The sequence below is a fragment of the Drosophila biarmipes genome, chromosome 3R (genome assembly GCF_025231255.1).
Source record: "Drosophila biarmipes strain raj3 chromosome 3R, RU_DBia_V1.1, whole genome shotgun sequence".
NCBI lineage: Eukaryota > Metazoa > Arthropoda > Insecta > Diptera > Drosophilidae > Drosophila > Drosophila biarmipes.
The window spans coordinates 7,752,804-7,775,066 of NC_066616.1; the positions used below are offsets into that span (position 1 = coordinate 7,752,804).

The 22,263-nt window shown below is 41.4% G+C and overlaps 3 protein-coding genes across 14 annotated transcripts in view; 1 reads left to right on the plus strand and 2 right to left on the minus strand.

Moving 5' to 3' along the window:
* The window catches only part of LOC108027214 (sodium/calcium exchanger 3), a 39,527-nt gene extending 28,588 nt beyond the window's left edge, over positions 1 to 10,939 (minus strand). For 5 of the 7 annotated variants that reach the window (XM_017098540.3, XM_050889530.1, XM_017098541.3 and 2 more), the window contains exons 1-2: positions 2,319 to 2,450; positions 2,027 to 2,249 (exon numbers count right to left, since the gene is read on the minus strand). The gene's annotated coding sequence lies outside the window, so the exon portion shown is untranslated. Of the gene's footprint in view, positions 1 to 2,026; positions 2,250 to 2,318; positions 2,451 to 9,978 lie in introns of those variants that run through there. The other 2 variants (XM_050889532.1, XM_050889534.1) reach the window with 2 other exon arrangements.
* On the plus strand, positions 66 to 1,894 carry LOC108027216 (uncharacterized). Its single transcript, XM_017098543.3, has 2 exons — positions 66 to 1,080; positions 1,141 to 1,894. Exons 1-2 carry the CDS (start codon positions 780 to 782, stop codon positions 1,650 to 1,652), a joined length of 813 nt encoding a protein of 270 aa, XP_016954032.1. The 5' UTR covers positions 66 to 779; the 3' UTR covers positions 1,653 to 1,894.
* Positions 10,940 to 13,607: 2,668 nt separating the features above from the next.
* The window catches only part of LOC108027163 (sodium/potassium-transporting ATPase subunit alpha), a 28,510-nt gene continuing 19,854 nt past the window's right edge, over positions 13,608 to 22,263 (minus strand). For 4 of the 6 annotated variants that reach the window (XM_017098420.3, XM_017098425.3, XM_017098424.3 and 1 more), the window contains 3 exons: positions 16,699 to 16,873; positions 16,043 to 16,275; positions 13,608 to 15,975 (listed from right to left, as the gene is read on the minus strand). In XM_017098420.3, the coding sequence (XP_016953909.1) occupies positions 15,855 to 15,975; positions 16,043 to 16,275; positions 16,699 to 16,873 (529 nt within the window). In that variant the 3' untranslated portion in view covers positions 13,608 to 15,854. Of the gene's footprint in view, positions 15,976 to 16,042; positions 16,276 to 16,698; positions 16,874 to 19,059; positions 19,155 to 21,481; positions 21,577 to 22,263 lie in introns of all 6 variants that reach the window. The other 2 variants (XM_017098422.3, XM_017098421.3) reach the window with 2 other exon arrangements.

Genomic DNA, 22,263 nt, shown 5'->3' on the forward strand with positions numbered 1-22,263 from the left:
AGGCTATTTTCGTATGATATTCATGTTCTCCCTACAGATGATTTTATTTATAGTGGAGAAACCCGGCCAGCTCATTTCTCTTACTGTGGCGATAAGCCGTTGTGAGCACAAAAACTTTGCGATTCGTTCTGCTTACCCCAAAATTCAACCACCACCGTGTACCATTTTGGAGGGCTTTTTGATCATTCGTCATTCGAACTTCGAAAAAGATTGACGCAACTTATCCGGTCCCCCGTGATTTTGGTCTCCGATCTATATATAAATACCATCGTTCGTGTGTGCCCATATATCATACTCAAAGTGCTATAACAACAAAACTCTTGTATGACAATCATGTTGTTCCCTTAGAGCGCTTTATTTACAGTGGAGAATATCGGGACTGCTCACTTCTCTTACTTCAGCGATAAGCCACTGCGAGCATAGCAACTTTAGTGGATTCTTTTTACACCAAAATCTGAACACCACCATATACCATTTCTGAGGGCTTTTTGTGGTCATTCGACATTCGAATTTTGAGAGAGATTGACGCACGAATAGCGTGCTCCCGCAATTTTTGTCTCCGTATTATTCTGATTTATAAGTATTACTATCCCTCGTGCGTGTTTCCCTGCCTGACTAAAAAGACTGTTTTCGATAGTGATTATCGGTGATTTTCCACAAAAATAAATAAATTGATAAGCGCAAAGAATTATCAGAGTTCTGTGCTTTTAACCTGTTTATCGTTTGTTTGTTGTACTGATTGTTCTGGTTTAAAGACTTGCCCCCACACAACTCTAAAAATGTTTATCTGCTGCATCGATAACTGCGAGTTCAACAATTTAATCAGCAGTGACCAGGAGAATTTGAGGTGCTGGCTCTGTGACGAATATGCCCATATCAAGTGCGCGGGCATATCTCAAAATATTCTGGACCTAATGGATATGAAAAATGGCCTCAAATGGTCCTGCGAAGACTGCAGAGTGATAAAGTCCCAAATGGGAAGGTACATGAGGCAGACTCGAATGGAAATTAGTGAGCTCTTCAGCGAACTTCGGGCAGTCCATGAAAAGTATTCAAAATTGGAATCAGCCTTTGCATCTCGTAAGAAGCTTAGTTTTTCCGAAATTCCATCTTTTTAAGAACGTAATTATTGTTCAATAGATTTACAAGACTGTCAGTTGGCTACTATTCCTGAGGATACTGCTTCTCAGCCATTGAAACAAGATACAACGAATGGTGGGGATACTGTTACTGAGGGAGAGACCAAAGCTGCGGTGTCTCTAGATACTGCGCATTCTGGATCCGAGACTTTGAAGGAACCTCCGGCCAGAATATGGCATCAAAATTCGAGACCTGTGGCACTGCCCATTATACCTATCCCTGACATCCTGAGAGCTGTTCCTCCACTGAAGGCCGTGTTCGTTTCCAGGCTTACGACATCGACTACTGAAGAAGGCCTTAAACACTACATAGTGGCCAAACTTTCTTATCCCGATCCCGAAGACATTGTTGTGAGAAAAATATATAATAAACAAAGGCGAAAGATATCATCGTTCAAAGTCTTGGCACCTGATCCCGTATATTTTAGGATCTTAAGTCCTGGATTTTGGCCTGAGCACATCGTTGTGCATGAGTTCTTAAAAAAACATGATCTTAAACCAAATATTTTTTAGTCCTAACATTTTAATTTGAAATTGGTATTCAATAAAAGAAAAGTAAATTATAACTGTAGTTATAAGAGGCACACAATTAACATAAAGTTTAGTTTAACCACTACCCAGGCAACTCTAATAGTTTCCATTAGAAAAGGAAGATTGTATTTGTAATATTGATTTTAGGAAATAGTATTAATCTATAACTTTGAAAATCTGAGTGGTATGTTTCCAAACGCTCACTAGTAATTAAAGGACTAACTTTATCTTTTGAACAAGACGTTTATACACTGGTGCTATTATTGCGACCGCGCTTGTAAATAGTCTTAGACCTGTCAGTCACGACTCTGATGTACAAGTGAAGTGCTGCGGGATTTGTCCCCAGGGATACTCACTCCGGGATGGGATTGACTGCGTGCTCGGAGGCAGTGGGGAATCGGGACTTGACGGGAACGCTGAGCTGAACGCTGGAGACTCAAGAGTGGATTGTGGAACGCCCCGCAGTTCGTCTCAGGCGTGACTATACATAGTTTCGCCCGCCCGTCGGGTGGGTGGCCTTCGCTCGCTTCCTGGCAAGCAACTGAGCCACGGATCTGCCGCTCAGCCAGGTGCGCCGTACTGATGAAGTAGCGGGACGTTGAGGTGAGGGAGGGCGTAATCTCACGCCGGGCGTGGCCGATCACTCACCTGGGGATCCGGTTTCGGTCCTTTCCGTGTTTGACTCTTGGGGAAATCGTTAGCTCTGTTTCGATTTTGATTTTCATGAAGTATAAATCAGAGCATTCGCACTCGCCTTCGGATCGCGTGTCGTCTAATCAACTGGCCACTTTGGCAGCCGCAGATATCAGCTGGCTTTGCACCGTCCCCTGGCGATCGTATAAAAGGAACTATATAAGGCATATGGTAGATGACGCACGGAGCCGAATCAGATACGGTGACTCGATAGGGGAAATACAATAGTGGTCCGAAGCACCGGCGATAGGTAGGGCAATTACGTTTGTGCGATCCCACCTGATAGCTTCCCTTCATCTTGATAGTCTCTACTTCTGGTTCTCGGTGTTATATGATCCAGTTTGAATGCAAGACAGTAAGTGGTGCCTGATAGCTACTATCGCATCATGGACTTCAAGATACCACCCACAATTATAAATTTAGGCATAGGCTAGGGACCCAACGGATTTTGTGGCAAATTAAACCCATGGCTATGTTCCAGTTTAAACAGACGATAGTAAATACTGCCTGATAGCGACTATCATTGCTTGGAGATACCACTATTGTACAATTAGCCATTGGCTAAGAACCCATTAGATATTGCGGCAAAATTATCTCATGGCTATGATCTGGTTTGTCTAGAAGATAACAAGAACTAGCTGTCTATGGCGTCATGGACTTGAAGATACAATTGCCAGAATTCAACAGATACTTTGGCCAAATAGCCTCCTCATAGTCAACATGGGAAACGAAGTTATCGAATTAAATATTTAGCTTGAGCCAAAGTGGCCCCAGCATGCAAACGCACAAAGCACTGGCGAAAACCTGACACTTTACCGAGATTTAAAGTCCTTCGGTGAAATCCCAAATCGAGGCAAATCCAGCCAGTAAATGTTTCTGCACACTTTGCTCCAGCCATAAATCGCTTTGGCAGATATGGCTCGCTGTAGTTCGCTATGTCCTTTGTGGGGGCTTTGTTTCAGGCACTAGATTTGTCAGGCTTCCGTGACAGAGGTATTTAGATTCGTTATGCTAACAAGGGGATGTTTGACAGGTTTCGGTGTTCGGTGTTCGCTGGTCGGTGTTCGGTGCTCGGTGCTCGAATCCAGGACGTCAAATGACATGTTTAATACAGGAGCGAGTGGGAACAGTTGGCGATGTCAGCATATTTTAGCCCCTTGTAAGGCTATACCCTTCAGCCCCTGCACCCGGTTATTGGCGACATTTTGATATTGTCCTTGTTGCCGGAGCTGCGACGTTATAACAACAACTTTGATGACGGTCGTTATACGAATCGTCGATTTGAAATGCCTTCTTGTCACAAAACTTGTGAGTGGTGTGGTTCGGCCTGGGCTCGTATTGTATCTTTTGGAACGGTGTGAGTGCGTCCTTATCTGGTGCGAATGCGAATGTGTGCGTAAGCCGGAGTGCAGATGTGTATCATTTTGTGTTGACAGTTGAGCGGCCACGCCCCCACCGCCCAGCATTTTCACGCCTTTTGTGTGCTGTCAGAGCGTAAACTGTTTATTACTTAACAATATCCTTTTTATGTCTCGATGTAAGGACGTGTGAGGGTGTGTGAGTTTTGAGCATTCTTATTTATTTATAACTGTGTTTCACACCCCTGCAAGGATACGCACACAAAGCCGAGCCCAAAGCTGCGGGTTAAGATTTAAATGGTCGGGCGTTTAGCGAAAGTCACCGCACTGAAGGAAATTCAGTTTAAGGAACTTGCATAAATAAAATTTACTTTATCAAAAACTACAAAGCTGTCTTGATGGTTCATAAGTTCCCATTTAGAGGGGGATTTACATTATAACGCGTTGTTAGTGATGATCCAAACATTTTTATAACAAGTTATAAATACCATTCAACTTGTTTTAACTACTCTTTGTCAAGTTGATTTTTTTACTATAAATAACAACACATTTTTCAAATTTAGACATTTGCATATATCAAAGTTTATTTTTAAAAACTTTTGTATAAGACCAAAGTTAAAAATAAACCTAATTTAAGTATATTAAATCAGAATTACCCAAAAATCGACTTTAAATAAAAACTATTTACCTTAAAATGCGACCTATACTTTAGATATTCCACTCGATTAATACCTAAACACCTACTGATTTTGATATCTTTATATTGGTTCGCTATTTTTCTCCCTGTAAGCCTGCTCCAAAGTGTTTGGGCGTGAGGGGCGTGGCACGCCACTTGACTGCGTAGCGGACGCGAGGCAACAAGGCGCAAATTCCCATATCGCCGGAAACAGGCTTTTAGGCAGCCCGCCTGAAAGTAGACTACACACTCCTGGTGTATCTGCGTATCTCTGCGACTGCGTGTGGGAGTGCGTTTGAGCTACTGTGGGGAAGATAGTCGCACACGCCTGTTGGCCTGTCAATTATGCTTGGCCCTATCTGCCTTGGAGATCAGCCACCCACACCCACACCCACATCCCTGGTCAATGGCAATCAGACTGGGCAATCAGGCCAGTATCCGTATCCATGCAGTATCGCATATCCGTCGAGTCGCAATCGCATCGCGAGCTGCCATCAACTATGGCTGGCATTGACATTGATTTGATTTCAAATCGCTTGAACGTTAAATGTTAGAGGATTCCGGGCGATGCCATTTGCCAGGGTATTTCACTGCAAGCCGGCACTCCGGCTCAGATGCAATAAAAACACGCGCATAAAAGGTCGTTAGGGGATTCTCTGCTATCTGGGAAAACAGCTCAAGAACCCTGGCGCATATACACGCGTATATACATTAGTCACGTCCCGCTTTGACTAATAGTGTTTTCTTGTAGAGCTTCCCTTGTCCCGAAACAAACATGCAGTCATCTGGCCGAAGTTAATGCCAGTTGTCAAGCAAATATAAACACAGTCGCAGTCGCAGGCACATCTCTTTCGCAACAGCGAGTCGTAGACAAAGCGCTATCATAAATAATAATTAACAGTGCTCTCTAAACAAGCCCCAGGCCATTAGCTCGGAAGATATACGGGTTTATATACTACCCAAAGCACTTGCCATAGTTTTCTTAACTGCCTTACAGCTCTTCAAGTTTAAAATAATAATGATAGTATTCCCTGCGATAAGCTCGCTTTCGTTGAGTAATCGCCCAGCTCGCTAACAGTGTCAAATAGTCGAGTTTTCGGGCAGGATATTATCACTTGCTGGTCGTGATTTAGGGACTGAAGCGGAAGCAGATGGAGTTGGGAAATGGAAAATAGAAAATAGAAAGCGGGGAACCTGAGTTGGGGGAGAGCAGCTGCGTGCCGCATAAATATAAGTGCGTGGGTATGTGTCGCCGGGCTTCTATTGATTTTCCAGAACCAAACTTCGGGCGGGGGTTGCTGGGAGCGGAGGAGTCGAGGCCCTGACATGCCAAAGTTGGTTTAGATAGCGTTGTTAAAGTGGTTCGCCATTGCCATATCAAGTGGGCGGGTGGCACAAGCTATTTACTGCGGTCGGGCTTGCCTCTCGCTCCCTTTCCTTTCGCCAGGGGTTTTCCCATTTTCTCTTTTGGAAAACTTTAACTGAAACAAGCACGCCAGTTGTGTTTGCCAAAGAGTTGCCACTGGAATGGACAATTTGCCGTGTGTCAGCGGTAGCAGGTTCCCCAGTGCTCCCGGTTGCTGATGATGGCTGATGGCTGATGGATGGTTGACCAGATGTTTGCCCGGGGGCAGGAAAAACTAGCCATCGGCCAGTGCATCAATCAATCCTTCAATGAATGCGAGTGCTGACGCAGCGCTTGATTAAGTCGTGAGCAATCAGCAAAGCAAACATTTTGCCAAGTGATTTCGGTGCTTCTTTTTCGTTTGCTGCTGATTTGTGGTGTGTTTGCTCCCCATAGCCGATAAGGACTGTACAGAACCCTGGCCATTGTCATGTAATTCGTTGGCTGCCTTGGCTTGAAAACGGCAACAATGTTGCAGACTGCCTGCAAATCGCTGGGAAAAATCACATTATCCCATCGCCATCCTCATCATCGTCGTCGTCGCCGTTATCATCGTCATAATCATTGTGGCAGACTTCCCGGACGGAGCAACAGTTTCGGCCCACAAACAAATTGTTATGCTCCGCCTTGGAAATCCATTAGAGCCGGCAAACACAGCCAAAATGGCGCCCCCTAGCTCGCCATACTTACTATACTCAGAAAAATCAATTTGGGAGACAAGCTGTTTATAAATGGGCTTTATTGTTTGGTCATAAGTAGAGCCCACATAGTTAATCACTGCTGAAATATAGCCCCTATTTATTTGGCCAATTGCCAGTCATATAAAATAATCACACATTCGTTTTAATATCTGTATTACGGTGGTACAAATGTATGTGGGATATAATTCTTGTTTAATCTGTTTTAAAATTCTGGCCTTAGTTTTAATTATAATAATAATCCTCCTAAACAATCAATTTCTGTTTGCCTGTTAAAGGCATGCTCCGGCTTGCACTTCACTTTAATAATCTCTAATTATCGTTAGGTTTTATTAAAATAATAAAATATTATTCAATATTACACAACAAATGAATGCAATTTAATATCCTTTCTTCTTGCTGAGATTATTTTCTAAATGTACATATTTTTGGTAAAAATGGTTACTTATACAATCGTTTTTAAAGTGTATTTATGTAGTTTGGCCCATAACGAATAGGGTCAGGGGGTAAGTAGTCGAAGGAGGAGGGAGATGGTGCGTTAAGGACCTCAGTGAATGGGGAAAATTGAAATGGAAATTAAGTTCGAACGGGGCCAGATGAAGATTCCCCTGGCATGTGTGTGCTATCGCCTTGTATCTCGTATCTCTGGGACTCTGCTTCCCCCTACTTTTGAATTATTCACCTTAACGCACCTGATTATGCCCTTTGGTGCCTTGGCCCTCGATGAATATTTCAGACACGCGTCACATCGACTTAATTGAAACCAGAATGTGAGCTCAAGCTAATGTGACAGGGATTAAGTACATCCCAGTGCAAAGAGTTAATTGAAAGCGTTTCAATTTCGTTTCTCGGCAATTTATTTCGACAACCGAATCGCCACATGTGCAAGGTGCTTTCTGTGGGTGGTTTCTGGGACTGCTAAGCGGAAAATTATCATTTCCTTGGCCTTTGTTCGCACAGTCAATGGAACTCGACCGCTCGAAAAGGGCGGGGAAAATGAAATGAAAGGTTTTCACTTTGGTTTCCGTGCTGACACAATGCCGACATTTCGATGTGTACGCGCTGCGAGTGTGTGCGTGCGTATCTGTGAGTGTGCTTAGGTGCGTGACAACGGTAATTTAGATATCCCAATATCTTGTTCTTTTCGCGCGTCTTTTGTTTCGCCACAAAAGCTGACTTAAGGCCCGCCTGTCAACGCCACTGCCATTTTGTGTGTGTCCTCTCTTCCGCCCGGTTTTTTAGATGTTTTCGCCATTATTTATTGCCACTGCCTCTTCCTCGTTCCTTTTGATTTTTGTCATCTTTATGGAGTTTTTATCTCTTTTAATTTATATATTCGCCGCCCCCGCCCATCGTCGCCGTCACAATTATATTGCTGCTTCCCGGGAAAAAGCTGGAAAAGCGTAATCGAGTCCTTCGCGTTTTCCCCCTTTCTTCCCAGGAGCTGCCTGCATTTTATGCTCGACTTGGCTGGCTTAGAAATAAGCCTTATTTCAGCATTTCTGCACATTCTTTATGGCTCGCTGGCCCTAATCAAATTGCCTGCAGATCTGGCTAGCTCCACGGTTTACAGGGCGTATGCGCAATTTGCTGCCACATACACGGTAAATCTAGCAGGAAAATGTGAAAAGCGAGGTTTGCCTTTCAGTTTTTCATATTTTTACCCCATAGCTGGCGATTTTTTACTGTCAGTCGTATGATTAGCTCTGCTGCCGCGGAGTCCTGCATCAACTTTACACTCAAAAGGTTGCTTTTTCGGGGTTTTACTTCTATTTTTTGAGTCCCGAAGCACTGCAACTGCCGACTCCGCTGATGCGGAGCCATTGTGCGAAGCGTTGGCTTCCAGTTGCCAGGGCCGCTGCAACTGTAACTTTATTTCGCCATTGTTGTTCGATTGGGCGGACGGTGGTGGGGCCAGGAAGTGGCTGCCGGTTTCATGAATCAAACATGACCGAATCCGAATCTTGTTATTTGCAGTTTTCTTCCTCTGGTTTCTTTTGTGCACACATGTGCGCGGTTTATTTTTTGTTAGTTAGAAAAGTTGGTCTCTTCACACACCCGCAAAAAGTTGAAAAATAAAAGTCTGTATTTGCCACTGTTTGCGGCGACTGCTACGTATGCATGGCATAAGCCTTTGAGTGCCTGCCACTCTGCTCTAAGCCTTTAAAGCGCTGAATTTCCATCTGAGAGTCGAGAGTTGCGGTTTTGCCGTGTGGTCTGTTGCTTTTAATTCGCCGGAGCCATAAATTAAATTAATTTGCCCAAAAGCCTGCCTCTGCCGGATTTTCTCTAGTCGCCTCAACGAGCTGCTTACTCAATTTTGAATAGCCCGAGGTATGGCTCTTATCGGGAAACGAAAATCTTTTGAGCGAGTCATGCTGATGCTTGGCACTTGATTGATTAGCTAGTTAATTGGCCTCACTCGGACTGATAAGAGCCCCCAATTCAAACCTATTGAAATTTCTGGGAATCCTGCAGTTGTGTCCAGTTGACAAATACTTTCGGGTACGACCGTCCCCATTCAGGGGCCGGTGAATAAGGGAGTCCCATAAACGAGTGAATGGCTATTTATTTGTACAAAGGGACACAAAGTGAACTCTAAACTGAAATGGTAAGCAAATGTCAGACGAGTGAAGCGAACAGTTTGACTGATATTGACAAAGGCAAATGCCACCGAGCACCTCCCACCACCCACCGCCCCCTGATGGGGAAAAACGTGCCGGAAAAACTCAAGTGGCTGGCTGACTTGGGCAGGAGTCGCGAGTGCTCCGCTTTCCCATTGTTTACCCGCCTCCGTGTTGATTGTTTTCCTTGGCTTTCTCTTCGACACCCTAGAGGAAGGTACAACGATTTCAAAAACCATTCACTCTTGTTTATCCTTGCGAAAAATATAATTTAAATTACGTAAAAGATGTGATATAAGTTAGTATCTGCACTAGTTTATTAATTGCATTCCATTTTCCTTAGCTTAAGCCCCCAGATATTTGCGGTGAAGGTTCATCATATCCTTATTCATCACGGCTTAAAAAGGTTCGTATTGGAGGCTTCATTTGAGAAAAATCTGCATCCTTCCAGGGTATGCAAAGTTCGAGTCCCCGAACCCGAACCCAGCTAGACTCCTCATTTGCTTGTCTGTTCCTTTGCGGTGCTGCCTGTCTTTTGAGCCGCACAAAAGACTCAATTAGGCGTTAGACAAAAGACGGCGGACAAAGCCATATGCTGCATGGCCCAGAAGTCGTCGCTAATTCGCGGACAAAGGGCGACTGAGAATGGGGGCGTAGGGCTTAATCGATAGCGAAGCGAATGAAAACGGAAAAACAAACTGACAATTGTCACGGACCGACTGCCCCGTCCGTTGTCAAGGTAAGACCGTCCGCAAACGGGGCGTATGCGTAATTTCTAAGCCGCACGGGGCGTATGAGTAACTAAGCCGGGCTCGGCCAAGAAAAGCGGCTAAGGCTAAGGCGAGATACATTACCGGCAACTGGAGATGGAGGCGCCAGTCTGGCGAGCTGCAGGATCCGCTGCCGATGCTGCTGACACAATTTTCGCCGCTGCAGAGCTGCAGCTGCAGGATGCCCGCACACACAGATGCACCAGATACAGATGCACGGACACGCAGATACACAGATACAGACACACAGATACACGAAGCTACCGCCGAATTTGCGAGTTTCGAGCTTGCCACGACGAACACCCGGAGGCTGTTGAACCGCACCACTCACTCTGAACTCTTTTGTGGCCCTATGCCGTTTCTGTGCACATTTTCCGCTGCTGCTGCCGATGCTGCAACGTTCGCGTTGCAGTTACCGCTGCCGCTGCCGTTGCCAAAAGTGAAAAGAGGCAGCCGGCGGTCGGTGGTCGGTGGTCAATGGTCAGAAAACAGGTTCAAATGTCGGCGACCGCAGGCGCAGGTCCTACGCGAGTGTCTGCGTGTGTGTGTGTGTCCGTCTGTATGTGCCTTACAACTTTCCCAAAAGTATGCAAAGATATTTAGCCTAGTTTCGGCTCTCGACCATCATCGCTGCCACTTCTTTTCTGCTGCACTTTCTTGGCATTTTTTCGTTCAATCCAATTTTCATTTTCCTCGCTCTCGAATTATTTCAAAATTTATTTATGGAAGATCATTTCACTAGCATTTAACACTGCTTTTGTTTTTATTGTTGTTTCGCAAAGCACTCACACACACCAACGAACACGCACACCGCCGAGTGCAGCCGTGTGTATCTGTGTGTATGGCTGTGTAGTAAAAATAGTAAACGCTCGGCACTTAAAATAGGAGAAGCGCAGCGAATAAAACCGTTTGCCGCTGTTCTCTCCAAATGTTGTTGTTATTGTTTTGGTTACTGTTCTCGTTGTTGCTGCTGCTGTTGTTGTTGCCGCGGCTGTGGTCGCCGCTGCTGCGTGTGGGAATAACGGGAAAACGTTACACGCTCATACGCCGGATAATGAAAGACTAAACTAACCTGCGAGCCACTAACCGACTGCCACATTCACCGACTGTCTCTGAAAGCCGAGCGAGCGCACGAGGGCGCCCGAAGCGCAAGCGAACGGGGAAGGGGGTGGGGGTGCGACCGAGAGATAAGGAAGAAAGTGCACAGGATAAGGAACGGAATGGCAGTGGAACACTGGCCAGGCGATAACAACTGCGCCGCTCTCTCACCGCCTCTCTCCCTCTCTTTCGCCGCCCTCTCTCCTCTGTTCGGTTTTCTTGTCCCCAGCTTTTTCTCGTTGCAGTGGCGCATTTCGCATGGGGTGCTAGGGGGCGGGGGTTGAGGGTCCAACACACCCCCAACCCCGCCTGCCACTCGCTGTCTTAGACAAGCAAGCGCGTAAGTTTTTGACGCCCGTGTTAAGTCGGTTGGAAAAAGTTGCTGCCGAGTCTTCAATACCCTTTATTATAGGTAAGGTCCATCTGAAATCAATAACTATAAAAATTATAAGGCAAACAGAGGTAACAGAGGTCAGAAAATATATCGTTTTGTTACATATTTTGTTTATTATTTTTGGTAAAAGATTCACTGGAGACTGAATAAATAAGACGAATTATCAAAACAACATATTCTTCTTTTGTTGATCAAGTTATACCAAAAAGGATGAAAGAAAAATATCGGTTTACCGGGTAAAGTAAGGAATTTTCCACCCAAAAATATAAAGTATTTTAAGCGAAACAAGAAGAAAATGGAAAATTTAATGTCAGTCCTTGTTAAGCTCATAAAAACATTTGTAATTATTTGGCACTCATAACTCAAAAATTATATTTTTACCAATTTAAAAAAAAAGTTCTAAAAAAGTAAAAGTTTTTGAAAACTGTTAGTTTTCAGAATCAACCAAATTATGACTGCGATCAATAAGTTACACCAAAGTGGAGAAAAAAAATATAACACCAAAAAGTTTTCCACTTTTTCGCTGAAATCTCTTTCCTTGTTGAAGTCGTAAAAAATTGTGCATCACACCAACAAAATTGTATTTTGACCAACTTTGGCAAAAAAAGACAATGTTAAACCTTGTCCAAAAAAGTAAAAACTGAATTGAAAAATGAAAATGTTAAGTTTACAGAATCTGCTAAAAAATGACTGCGATTAATTATCTACCTATCTATCTAATTATCTAATTACATTACCAATTTACACAAGAACATTTCAAAGAAAAATATCGGTTTTTTGAAAAATTTCCGCAAAAAGATCACCCTACCCCTTGTAAAAAAGTATTGCCCATATCCATGTAGTCAACTTCTAGGAATGACTTAATTGCTAGTGACTTTATTGTATAACCGGAAAAATTGCTTATCCCTGTATAATTTACATTCAGTTAATAAATACATCTAAGCGGAATTCTCTTTATAAATTTATGTAATTTCATTCAATTAGAATGTAAAATTATAATTTTGCAAATAAAAAAACTTGGAGTAAAAAACTAAAAACTAAACAGAGTGGATGCGCGATAATCTTCCCACTGGGATCTTGAGGTGTATGTACCAGAGCTCCCAAAAAGTGTCGCCAATTTTTAGGTGTCAGACAAAAATTAGTTACACAATCTATGATTATCAAGCAAGGTTGCGAGTGACTAAATTATTCGTTCTTAGTGTCCCTTTTAAATATCATGTCTAAAACAATCCACAATAAGATAATACTGACTTTGTATAGTTTATATTTAATAATACCATTTTTTCTTAATTATTTTATTTGCTTGAACAAAAAGGAGTTACAAATAAAAAGATGGTTTGATTCTTTATACATTTAAACTCTAGTTAAGATAAATTTAAGAAAGAACATCTTAAGTTAAAGTTAAAGTTAAATATTTTATATTATATTTTAAGACAAATAAAGTATATCTAAAATTAAAATTTCGACCATGCTGTTGCAGTGAATATGCCTCCCTTCAGTATGGTGGAGACATGGCTTGGCAGTGCCTTCGGAGGTGGAATCCCTCACGAGTTTTCCTTGTGCGAAGGCGTCTGCGTATGCGTTTGGGGACCCCGACGGCTCGGCGGCTGACGGGCCGCTGTGCGAGGCATCGTAAAAATAAATAAGCAAACGGAAATTAATAAGACCCAAATGTTGCCGCTGTCGCAGCGACCTCCGCCCCCAGTTCGCCACTGAGAGACCTCCGCGACAATGGATAGCCCCATGCGCACAACCATATAGACGTAGCAATGGCAACATCACCACCAGAAGCAGTGAAAAGACGCGAACGCTGCGTGCCATGGCTGTAAGTACAGTCGTAAATACCAACAAGTACTGGCGTTGTCTGGGTTTTCAAATGTGTGTGCTCACAGCCTTTTCTGCCTTTGTGTTGGGCTTTTAAATTTGTATTCGTTACGGACATGAACCCATTTCGCAGGGGCGCACGGGGCGTATGAGCAATATATTTATGTTTATAGCCTGCAGCTTGTGTGTAGGCATAAAATGTCGCGATTTTTAGGGACTATGATTATTTGGCACGACAATTCAATTCCGCGAATGAATAGGCAACCATAAAATCATGGCACGTTATACGAATACTATATTAGATTACTTTGTTTGGAGTTTTAATACCCCTAAAATTTACCAACTCATTTTAAGTCTACCACTAAAGTCTTTTTCCTTTAAAATAAAACACTTAAACTTGTTTTTTAAGTTTTATTTATGTAGTTTTTTATTTTAATCATTGTTTAAATCTACAAATACATTTACAGCGGAGGGCGAAAGAACAAAAAATTAAAAATGTTTACTCATTGTTTTGTTGTTACATGCAAATCTTTACTTCTGCGTGTTGTTGACAAATTTGTTGTGGTTTTGTTTCAAGTTCTCGCTTTTACCATCGAACGTTTATATAATTCTGCATTTGTTTATAAATATTTGTAGTCCATATTATGAGTTATTTATCGTTTTTGCTTTGTCCTCGTTTGGTTTTTGTTTTGTTCTGCTTCGTTTTTAGTTTAGTATCATATCATATCTCTTTCACATCAGCATCATCCATCGATCAATATTATTAATTACTCAATATAATTTGTTAACAACTAATAATAATTTTGTTTAGTTTTCATTTTCTTTCATAACTAACATGCCATAATTATCGTTATCTCCAATGCTAATGATCATCGTCTTCACTAAGTTAGAAAACAAGACGGTTGGAAAACGAAGTCGGAAACAGCGCGAATTAAACTCGAACTTGTCTGGGTGTATCTCTCTGCGTGGGTGTGACTGTGGGTCTGGCCGAGCTTGCTGAGCATCCGAGGATCGCCTTCTGATTACTCTCATTTTTCACAATTTGGAATTGGCAATTAGCCGGCCCTAGCCCTTTGTCAGACCCACTCATTCGATAACGACAATGCCAAGCTTTATAATTCGTTGAATTTCATTGGGGTGGCCAACAATCTGACCGCTCAACCGTTCGTGTGTTTATTTCTGGGGGCGTGTTTGTGTGTGTGGGGGGAAAAGCGATAAAAACAATCAAGGAAAAGTAAACACAATACTGCCTTGGGCCTGCCCCATTTTGGGGCGCTGTGCCGTGTAAAACTTACAAACATTTATTTTGTGGGCGCTTCTTTCTGTTTTTATGTTCTGTTATTATTCATCTGGGCCTAGGTGTATCGGTAGCGGTGTCGTATCTCTATCTCGATAACGACACCGACATCGATATAGGGGACCTGGCCCCACCGTATCCCGTGTCTCTGCGTCGGTTCTTGGGCTTAAATGCACACAAAGCATAATATTGCATGTCAATTGGTTTAAGGGGTTTATTAAACATTTAGTTGGTTTTCTTTATTTTCTTTAGATTTAACAAACTCTGCAGACTCTCCGCGCACCGCCGGCGGGCCTCCGAGTGTTGCTCGGAGACCCATCTCCGGCTTGTGGGAGCAATGCCAAGTGCAGATCGGTCGCTTCGTTATGGTTCAATTTTGGTTTCTTGGTGTATTGTATAGCTCCATTTATATAATCAAATTTCCATATAATATATGTGTGTATATATATAAACAATTATACTCCTCGTGTTTTCACATTTCTTGTGGTTTTGCTTTCTGTTTATATATATATTTCGTTCTTCTGCGCTAAGCTGCGTTTACACACACAAGTTTGCAAATTAATTTCTGATTTTTGTTTTTGGTTTCGGTTGTTGTTGTGGTTTTTATTGGGTTTACTCTTCACGGCTTATTTGGTAACTACGCTAGGTTTTCATTGTTTTCATTACTTTCCTCTTTACTTTTATTTACTTCGTTTTATAATTTCTCTAAACTTCTTATATAATTTGTCTCGTCATGCGTTGTGTATCGGTGTGTGTGTTTAGGTGTGGTGTGTGCGAGTGTGTGTGAATGCCTTTAGCTTAAGTTTTTGGGTTCTTGTTATTGTTTTCGAAAAGCCTCTGCTTAAATAATCGATTCATCCAGTTCGTTACGTTAATAATTTTACTAAAAACATGTTGTTACTGTTTTGCTTAGTTACTGCTGGTTTTTGTTGTATCTCTTTCTGGTTGTGATTGGTGTTCCTTCGAAATTGTTGTTGTTTTGTTTTCATTTATACTTTATTTAAATCTTATTTTTAGCTTTAATTTATAATTTAAATTTACTTAACGTTTAAAATAATTATCGCTTGCATTTTTGTTTCTCCTCGTTTACTTTAAATAATTAAATTAAAAAAATAAAATATATTGTAATATGTTCTTGCTGTAGCCGTAGCTGTTGTTGTTGCCGCTGCTGCTCCTGCTGCTGCTGCTGTAGCTGTAGCTGTTGCTATTACTGTGGTTGTGTGGATTTTGTGGTTCATAAACATTGCTATTTGTTGCTCTCCATGGACTGTAGGTGTTCTTGGGGTGTTGTGGGTGTTTGTGGTGTGTGTGTGTATCTTGTGTGTGGGCATGTAGCAGAGTGGGTGTTTAATAGTAGGTCTCCTGCTCCAACCAGCCTCCGGGGTTGCGACGCAAGTAGAAGCGACGGGTCTCGTCATAGATGAAGATAGCCAGCGCGAATGGAATGGCCGGGAACCACCAGACGAGTCTAGGATGGGGTAAAGGAACTTATTAGTTACATGTCTTTCAAGGATTCCCATAACTAGATCACTCACTTCAGGGGGTACATGCGCAGACCCTTCTCCATGCCCGGGCAGTACGAGAGGAACGCGGCCAGCACGGTTTCAAAGACGAGGCCAAAGTTCAAAGCCCAGTTGCGCATGCCCTGCTGGAAGATCGAGTTTCGACGCGTCTTACAGATGATCAAATCGGCCCATTGCACAACCACAATAGAGATGAAGAAGGCCGTGTGGCAGGTGTACTCCAAGGTCTTGCGGTCGCGGTAGGTCTAGGGGAAAAAACGAAATAGGTATCATCAGTATCACAATAGATTAGGTAATTCTTCCTTTAGCGGCCACTTGTATAATGTCAACAATATTTTTTATTTAAACTAGGATTATTAGAATGGTATTCTGAATATTATATATATTATTATTATGTTTTAGATCCTTTTTAAGTCAGTTTTTTAACGTTTTTAGTATTTACTAAAAACAGTAAACAAATTATTTTTCTATAAAATAATGTTAGCCAAGCATTTCTAGTGCCAGGATATTATAACAAAAATAAATTTATTTATTTAAATGAGTCAGACCCCTTTAAAAGGACATTTTGCAATTGTTTTCATTATTTTGCAAGAATTCTTTATGTAGTTTAATTAATCATTTCATTATACTCATTGCTGTGACATAGACATATGGAACAATAGACTTACCCATTCTTGTCCGTAGGAGTCAGTAAGATCGTTGACAGCCTTCGAGTCCCACATCTTACGGATGCCGAAGAGTTTATTGGGCAAGAAGCCGTTCTCGGCCATGATGACGAAGTACACGAAGAAGCCGGCGGCGGCCTGGATCATGCCAATCTGTCCGTAGGCCATGGAAATCAACCTGGGTTAGTTAGGGGGCGGGGCAAGGAGGAGTGGGGAGAAACAAGCAGATCTCGTTAGACAACTCTCAAAGGCGGGCTACGCTTTTCATTTTGTGTGGGGTTTGGTTTGTTTCTCGGGACGCAAGACACTTCTCTTTACGGTTTGGCTAGCGGCAAAGTTTTGGGCAGCGGACAGAGACGGGAGCATGCGCGGTCTGGCCAGGGTTTTTGTTTGTCGTCGTAGGGTAAATTCAGGGTAGGAGGGCAACAAATTCTTGAAATTAAGCGGAACACACAGGAAGATAGAAAGATAGAGCGGTAGAACACGTACAACAAACACAAAACACTTAGGGAGGCGGAACAAGAACCCTGCCCAAGGACCGCGCTGCACGCTCAGTCCCCGATCCGAGTACCAATCCGTACTCGGGGTTAGTCGGTTAGCTTGCAGTTAGTGCCACTTTACCTTGAAGCTCTTTTATGGATTGTTTAGCAAATGAATGTTTATCGTTTAGATTTAATGGTGTTAGACTTTTACTCTATACAGCGTGGATAGTGTCTCAGCGAATCTCGTTTATTGAATCTTTAGAGCGCGTAAAAGCAAATCTTACTATCGTATTGACAAGAAGCGTGAGGGCGCAGAATCGTTTGAATTTCATTGTATTGTTTGGCTTTCTTACATTGCATTGGATGTGGATGTGAAAAGCAAAGTTATTGTTAATGCTTACTGAACATGCGGCTAGTTACAGGACATACATACATACAGTTCTAAACATGCAAGACATTGAAGCGTGCCAGTGTAGTACTACGATAGGCGAATGCAGCGCTACAACCTTTTGGTTTACTTACGTTTAGGGAAGTTTCGATCGAAATCAACATAAAACATAAACGCAATCATAAACTTACACTTAAACACAAACTTAAGAGAGATAAACACGTAAGAGTAAGGCACAAAAAAGTTATAACAAATCTCCGTTGCCATTGTTTGTTATTCAGTTTACCTACTTTCAGGACAACCTCCCTCACATTCAGACTTACCGCGACTTGGCACTTGGAACCAGATTTCGGGTCGAGTCTAGGTTTATATTGGTATATAACGATCATATGGTGTATCTAGAACGCAACTGAAGCGATTTTCGTTTTTTCGTTGGCTCGAACAAACTCATCTACAAGTAACGCACTAACTGGTCTAAAAGTAACGGCAGAAGCTTCGTTTTGGTGTGGTTTTTGGGTACGTTTTGTTAGGTCTTTTGCTGTCTTTGAGCCGGTGGATCTAGATCCACCAAGCATAGCTCGTTGTTTGATTGTTTGTTGTGTGGGCTGTGTGTTCTCAGTGTTTTCTGTTTATGCAGGTGAGCGTTGGAGCGAGCGAGCGTTTTTCTTTGAACTAACTTCGCCAAATTCTCTAGAAGCAGTTGTTGGGCGTTTTTCTCTGTGGCACTACGGTTTGCGAAACAGACACTATATCTGACATGAATTTGTTCCTGAATATTTAAACACACACAATAAATCTGTGTAAAGATCGAAGTTCGTTGTGCGAGTAACACACCACAAATGTAACACTTAGATTTAGGGTTTAAGTGGGGGATACATAAAGGGGTTATTCCATATCAAAACGAACTCAATAAGGATCAAGAGTTGAAAATTATAACAGAAGTTTTGAAGGGCTAATTTAAAAATTTTTTTGTTTTTTTTGTTTTCAGAATGTACTAAAGATAATTTCATTCCACATTGAGAGTTTCTTAGAACGGAAACGGAAATCATAATGTCACATAGAAACAGGAACGAAAGAAAACTGTGAAACACAAAACCGTAGGAAAATGGTAATCATTTTTTCATGGTCAAAAGTGTGGAGCTCAAATTTAAACAAAGAAAAACGCAGGAACGCATCAGCAAACGAACAAACAGTCGCAATAGTTTCCGGGTGAAATTTGGAATTTAGCATTCGACTAATCGATTGATTTGGACTGGATGATGATCGGCCGATCTATTGCCTAATTGTGGGCCAAATTACGATGCAAGAAACGCGACCACAACACATCAAACAAAGTTCAAAGTTCGAAAAGTAAAAGATGGTTGCATGTTTGTTCATTTTCTAGTTCTTAACTAATCAACTAAAGACGGTTAACACTTGGATATTGGATTTTTGGTTTTTGTTGGTTTTTTGTTTTTTGATTTTTATAAAACCTTAGCGTTAAGTTTTCCTGACCTGCGGTTCACCAAGTTGTCGCGATACGGATCTCTCGGCTGACGCTTCATAATATCGCTCTCGGCTTGCTCGTAAGCGAGTGAAATGGCCGGAATCTTGCGGTTTATGGCAATTAATGGTTATTGATTGTTCGGTTATCGGTATTGTGCAAGTTGCAATTTGTTAGTTGGTTGTTTGATAATCAAAAGAAAGACATAACAAGAGTCGAAAGAATGTAGGGAAATACAAAGGAAAATCGGATTAAAGTTTACAAATATATGTAAAAATATTTGTATAAAAGATTCATATAAATATGCTTGCGGGCGAGTAATAGATACTTGTCTTTATACGCTAGTTAATATTCACTAATAGATCGTAATAGATAGATAAAGTTCTGGGGAGGCAGTGTCAAGTGGTACCACCATAGGGTCTCTGATGTTGCATGTTGAGGGGTTTTTATAGTAGTATCTCTGTGTAGCTCCCGCGTACTTACGAAGCTAAAACTAATCTAGGGCAGAAAGAGCATAGAGCACCCAGTAACAGTAAGATCGATTAAAGTAACAGTAGGTAGGTTGTCAGATGCACGTTTACAGGGTATATAAGAATGACTTAGAGCTTAAATTGCGCTAGGTCGTTATAAATGTATCATTATTACTAGGGGGCAATTTTAGCCTGGAGTTTAATTGAGTTCGATAGGGTTTGAAGGAGGTTTGTGTGAGTGTCGGTCAACTACAACTCAAAAGAAGACGTTTCAATGAATGACTGATTGAGAGTTGGTTGAGAAAGATAGGGGCAAACTCTTGACTGACTGGTTGATAGAATGTGCTGAATGATTCGATATGACTCCGGATAGGAGGGGAGTCGTAAATGAGTTGATGTCGAGATCGAAGAATTTTCTACCGATAATAATAGTGTAGCATAAGTAGAAACGTAGTATGTTCGATACAATATACAGATTCGCTAAATTAACAATAGGCCTGCTCTAGCATAGAGTTATGTACTAAGATGGAAGAGATCTGTTTGAGGATGTTAAAAATCTATCGCTTAACCCACAAAAGTCCTGAGCCTTAGAAAAAAACATGATCGTCACTTACCTTCGCACCGCAAAAAAAAGGGTCTTCAAACTAAACATAAAAACAAATACCTGTAGAGCTTCTACAGTAGAACACAAATCCGAAATCAGGAAACCAGGTTATCAAGGAATAAATAAAGGAGTATAAGCAGACTTCCGATATCGGAACGAAAAGATTTATCACCCAAAGTTGTACTTCAAAGCACCGTAAGATCGTTGTAGATAAAGAGGAAAAGTGAAAGAGAGAGCGAAAGTACCAAAATTAAGCAGAAACGTGAAAGGCAAACTAACTGACTTTAAGGCTATCGGAAAAAGATTGAAAGATACTCCTAGTTGACTTTACAGATTTTACAATTTCAAGTGCACAATTTTCCGAGACTATGGCCGAATGGCATCCGAAGAATTTGTTATTCCGTGTGTCTTCATTGTTAGGAACTTATAAAGAGTTGGAAAAATTCTATTGCGATTATATAATAAATATGTAGCTAAATATATGGTATGATTACGATTACATTTATCAGCATATAATAATTGGATATATTGCACGATCGCACAAACAAATAAAAAATCTTACAAAATTCAATACATACGAAGAAAATACAAAAGGAAAACGTACTTTAAGATTCGTATAAAGTTCTTTCTAAAAACAGTATATATGGAACCATGGAACTTTCAAGTCTCTGATTAAAGTGTGCTTAGGAGATAGCTTATAAGAAAACTTGGCGGATTCTCTAAGAACACGCCTTGACCAAGTACAGCATAATAGATATGTATAAGTCGAGACTACTAATCGTTTCGAACTTTACTATTTACTATCTGAACGGAAATGTCAGAGACTAGAAGAATCTGAAGAATATTCAAGTAAATAAGGGAACATCAAACATAAATCGAACGAAAGGCTACCAAATAAAACATTTAACACAAAACATGGAAAACATTTGTGGAGTTGATCCAAATCATCGACATTCAACCAAGGAATACTTAAGCTATTTGAAAATATTTAGTTAGTAATAGAAAGACAGAGATATAGCGGATAATATAGAGATAAATAGAGTAAATGAGTTTAATTCTCTTCGACTTGTAAGATAGAAAGAAAGCGTACTTTGATGTTTGGCTTGCTTTAAGGACTTTGGCCGACCAAAGTACCAATTCAGATCAATGGTATTCAATTTGCTTTTCATTGCGTGACAAGAGGGAATTGTTTGGTGGTTCATAGAGTTGCGGAAGATGCAAAATCTTGATTTGCGTTCGGATATGTGTCTTTTACTGATTGGAAATTCAGTTCTTGCTGTTGTTTGTTTGGTTGGTTGATAGTTGTTCTGGTAGTAGTTGTTGTAATTGATGGCAGATCAGCGCAGAGCGAAACTTTACCTTTCGTTGACCAGTTTGTCTTGGAAGGGATTCCTCGGCTGGCGTTTCATAATATCGGATTCAGCCGTCTCATAAGCTAGGGAAATGGCTGGCACCTAAACGTGCAAACGATCGTTTGTTGTGGGTTGGTGGTTTATCGGTTGGTAGTTGGTTGAAGTGGAAAAAATAAATGAAATTAAATACGATAAATTATGGGAACATAAACTCGCTTCTGCTTCTGAACATCCGCTTGGGATGTGGTTACAAAAACTCTGAAATATCCGCTGAGCTGAGGGAACGACCTGTTGTTTCAGTGGGGCATTTATATCTTACGGGCTAAATTACATAACTTAGAACCTCCCTTAAGTCGAACTTAGGCTGCTGCAGATACTTAAATTGGGCAATGCTTGTGGTGTGGAGTGACGAACAGAGTTAAACATAAGGTAATGATAAATTTTCGGTCAAATCATAAGTAAAACCAAATGATTTCGTTTTGGGTTAGTCGCTACGAATCGTGTGCAGTTGGTAATTTTGAGATATGATAATTTTGCCAAATTGTACAAACTTAAAATACATTACTAATGCCAATCAATCTGTCTAATCCAAATAACGTCGAGGGGTGAGTCTTACGGTTAACTCAGTGTTAGTTACACCACAAAACGAAAATCGTGAGCGATATGTATCTGGTTTTAATTTTGGTGAGAGAATAACGAAATACGACGCACACCAATTAACATTTAGAGCATTTAGAGTATGGCAGATGAAGTCGGTATTCGTTTCGGGGCTAGATATTCAAGATCGGG

Bases quoted from the DNA above. Each gene is read 5' to 3' on its own strand.
- LOC108027216 (XM_017098543.3), top strand. From the start codon at position 780: ATGTTTATCTGCTGCATCGATAACTGCGAGTTCAACAATTTAATCAGC. The intron at 1,081-1,140 runs GTAAGAAGCTTA...ATTGTTCAATAG, and splicing joins GGAATCAGCCTTTGCATCTC to ATTTACAAGACTGTCAGTTG.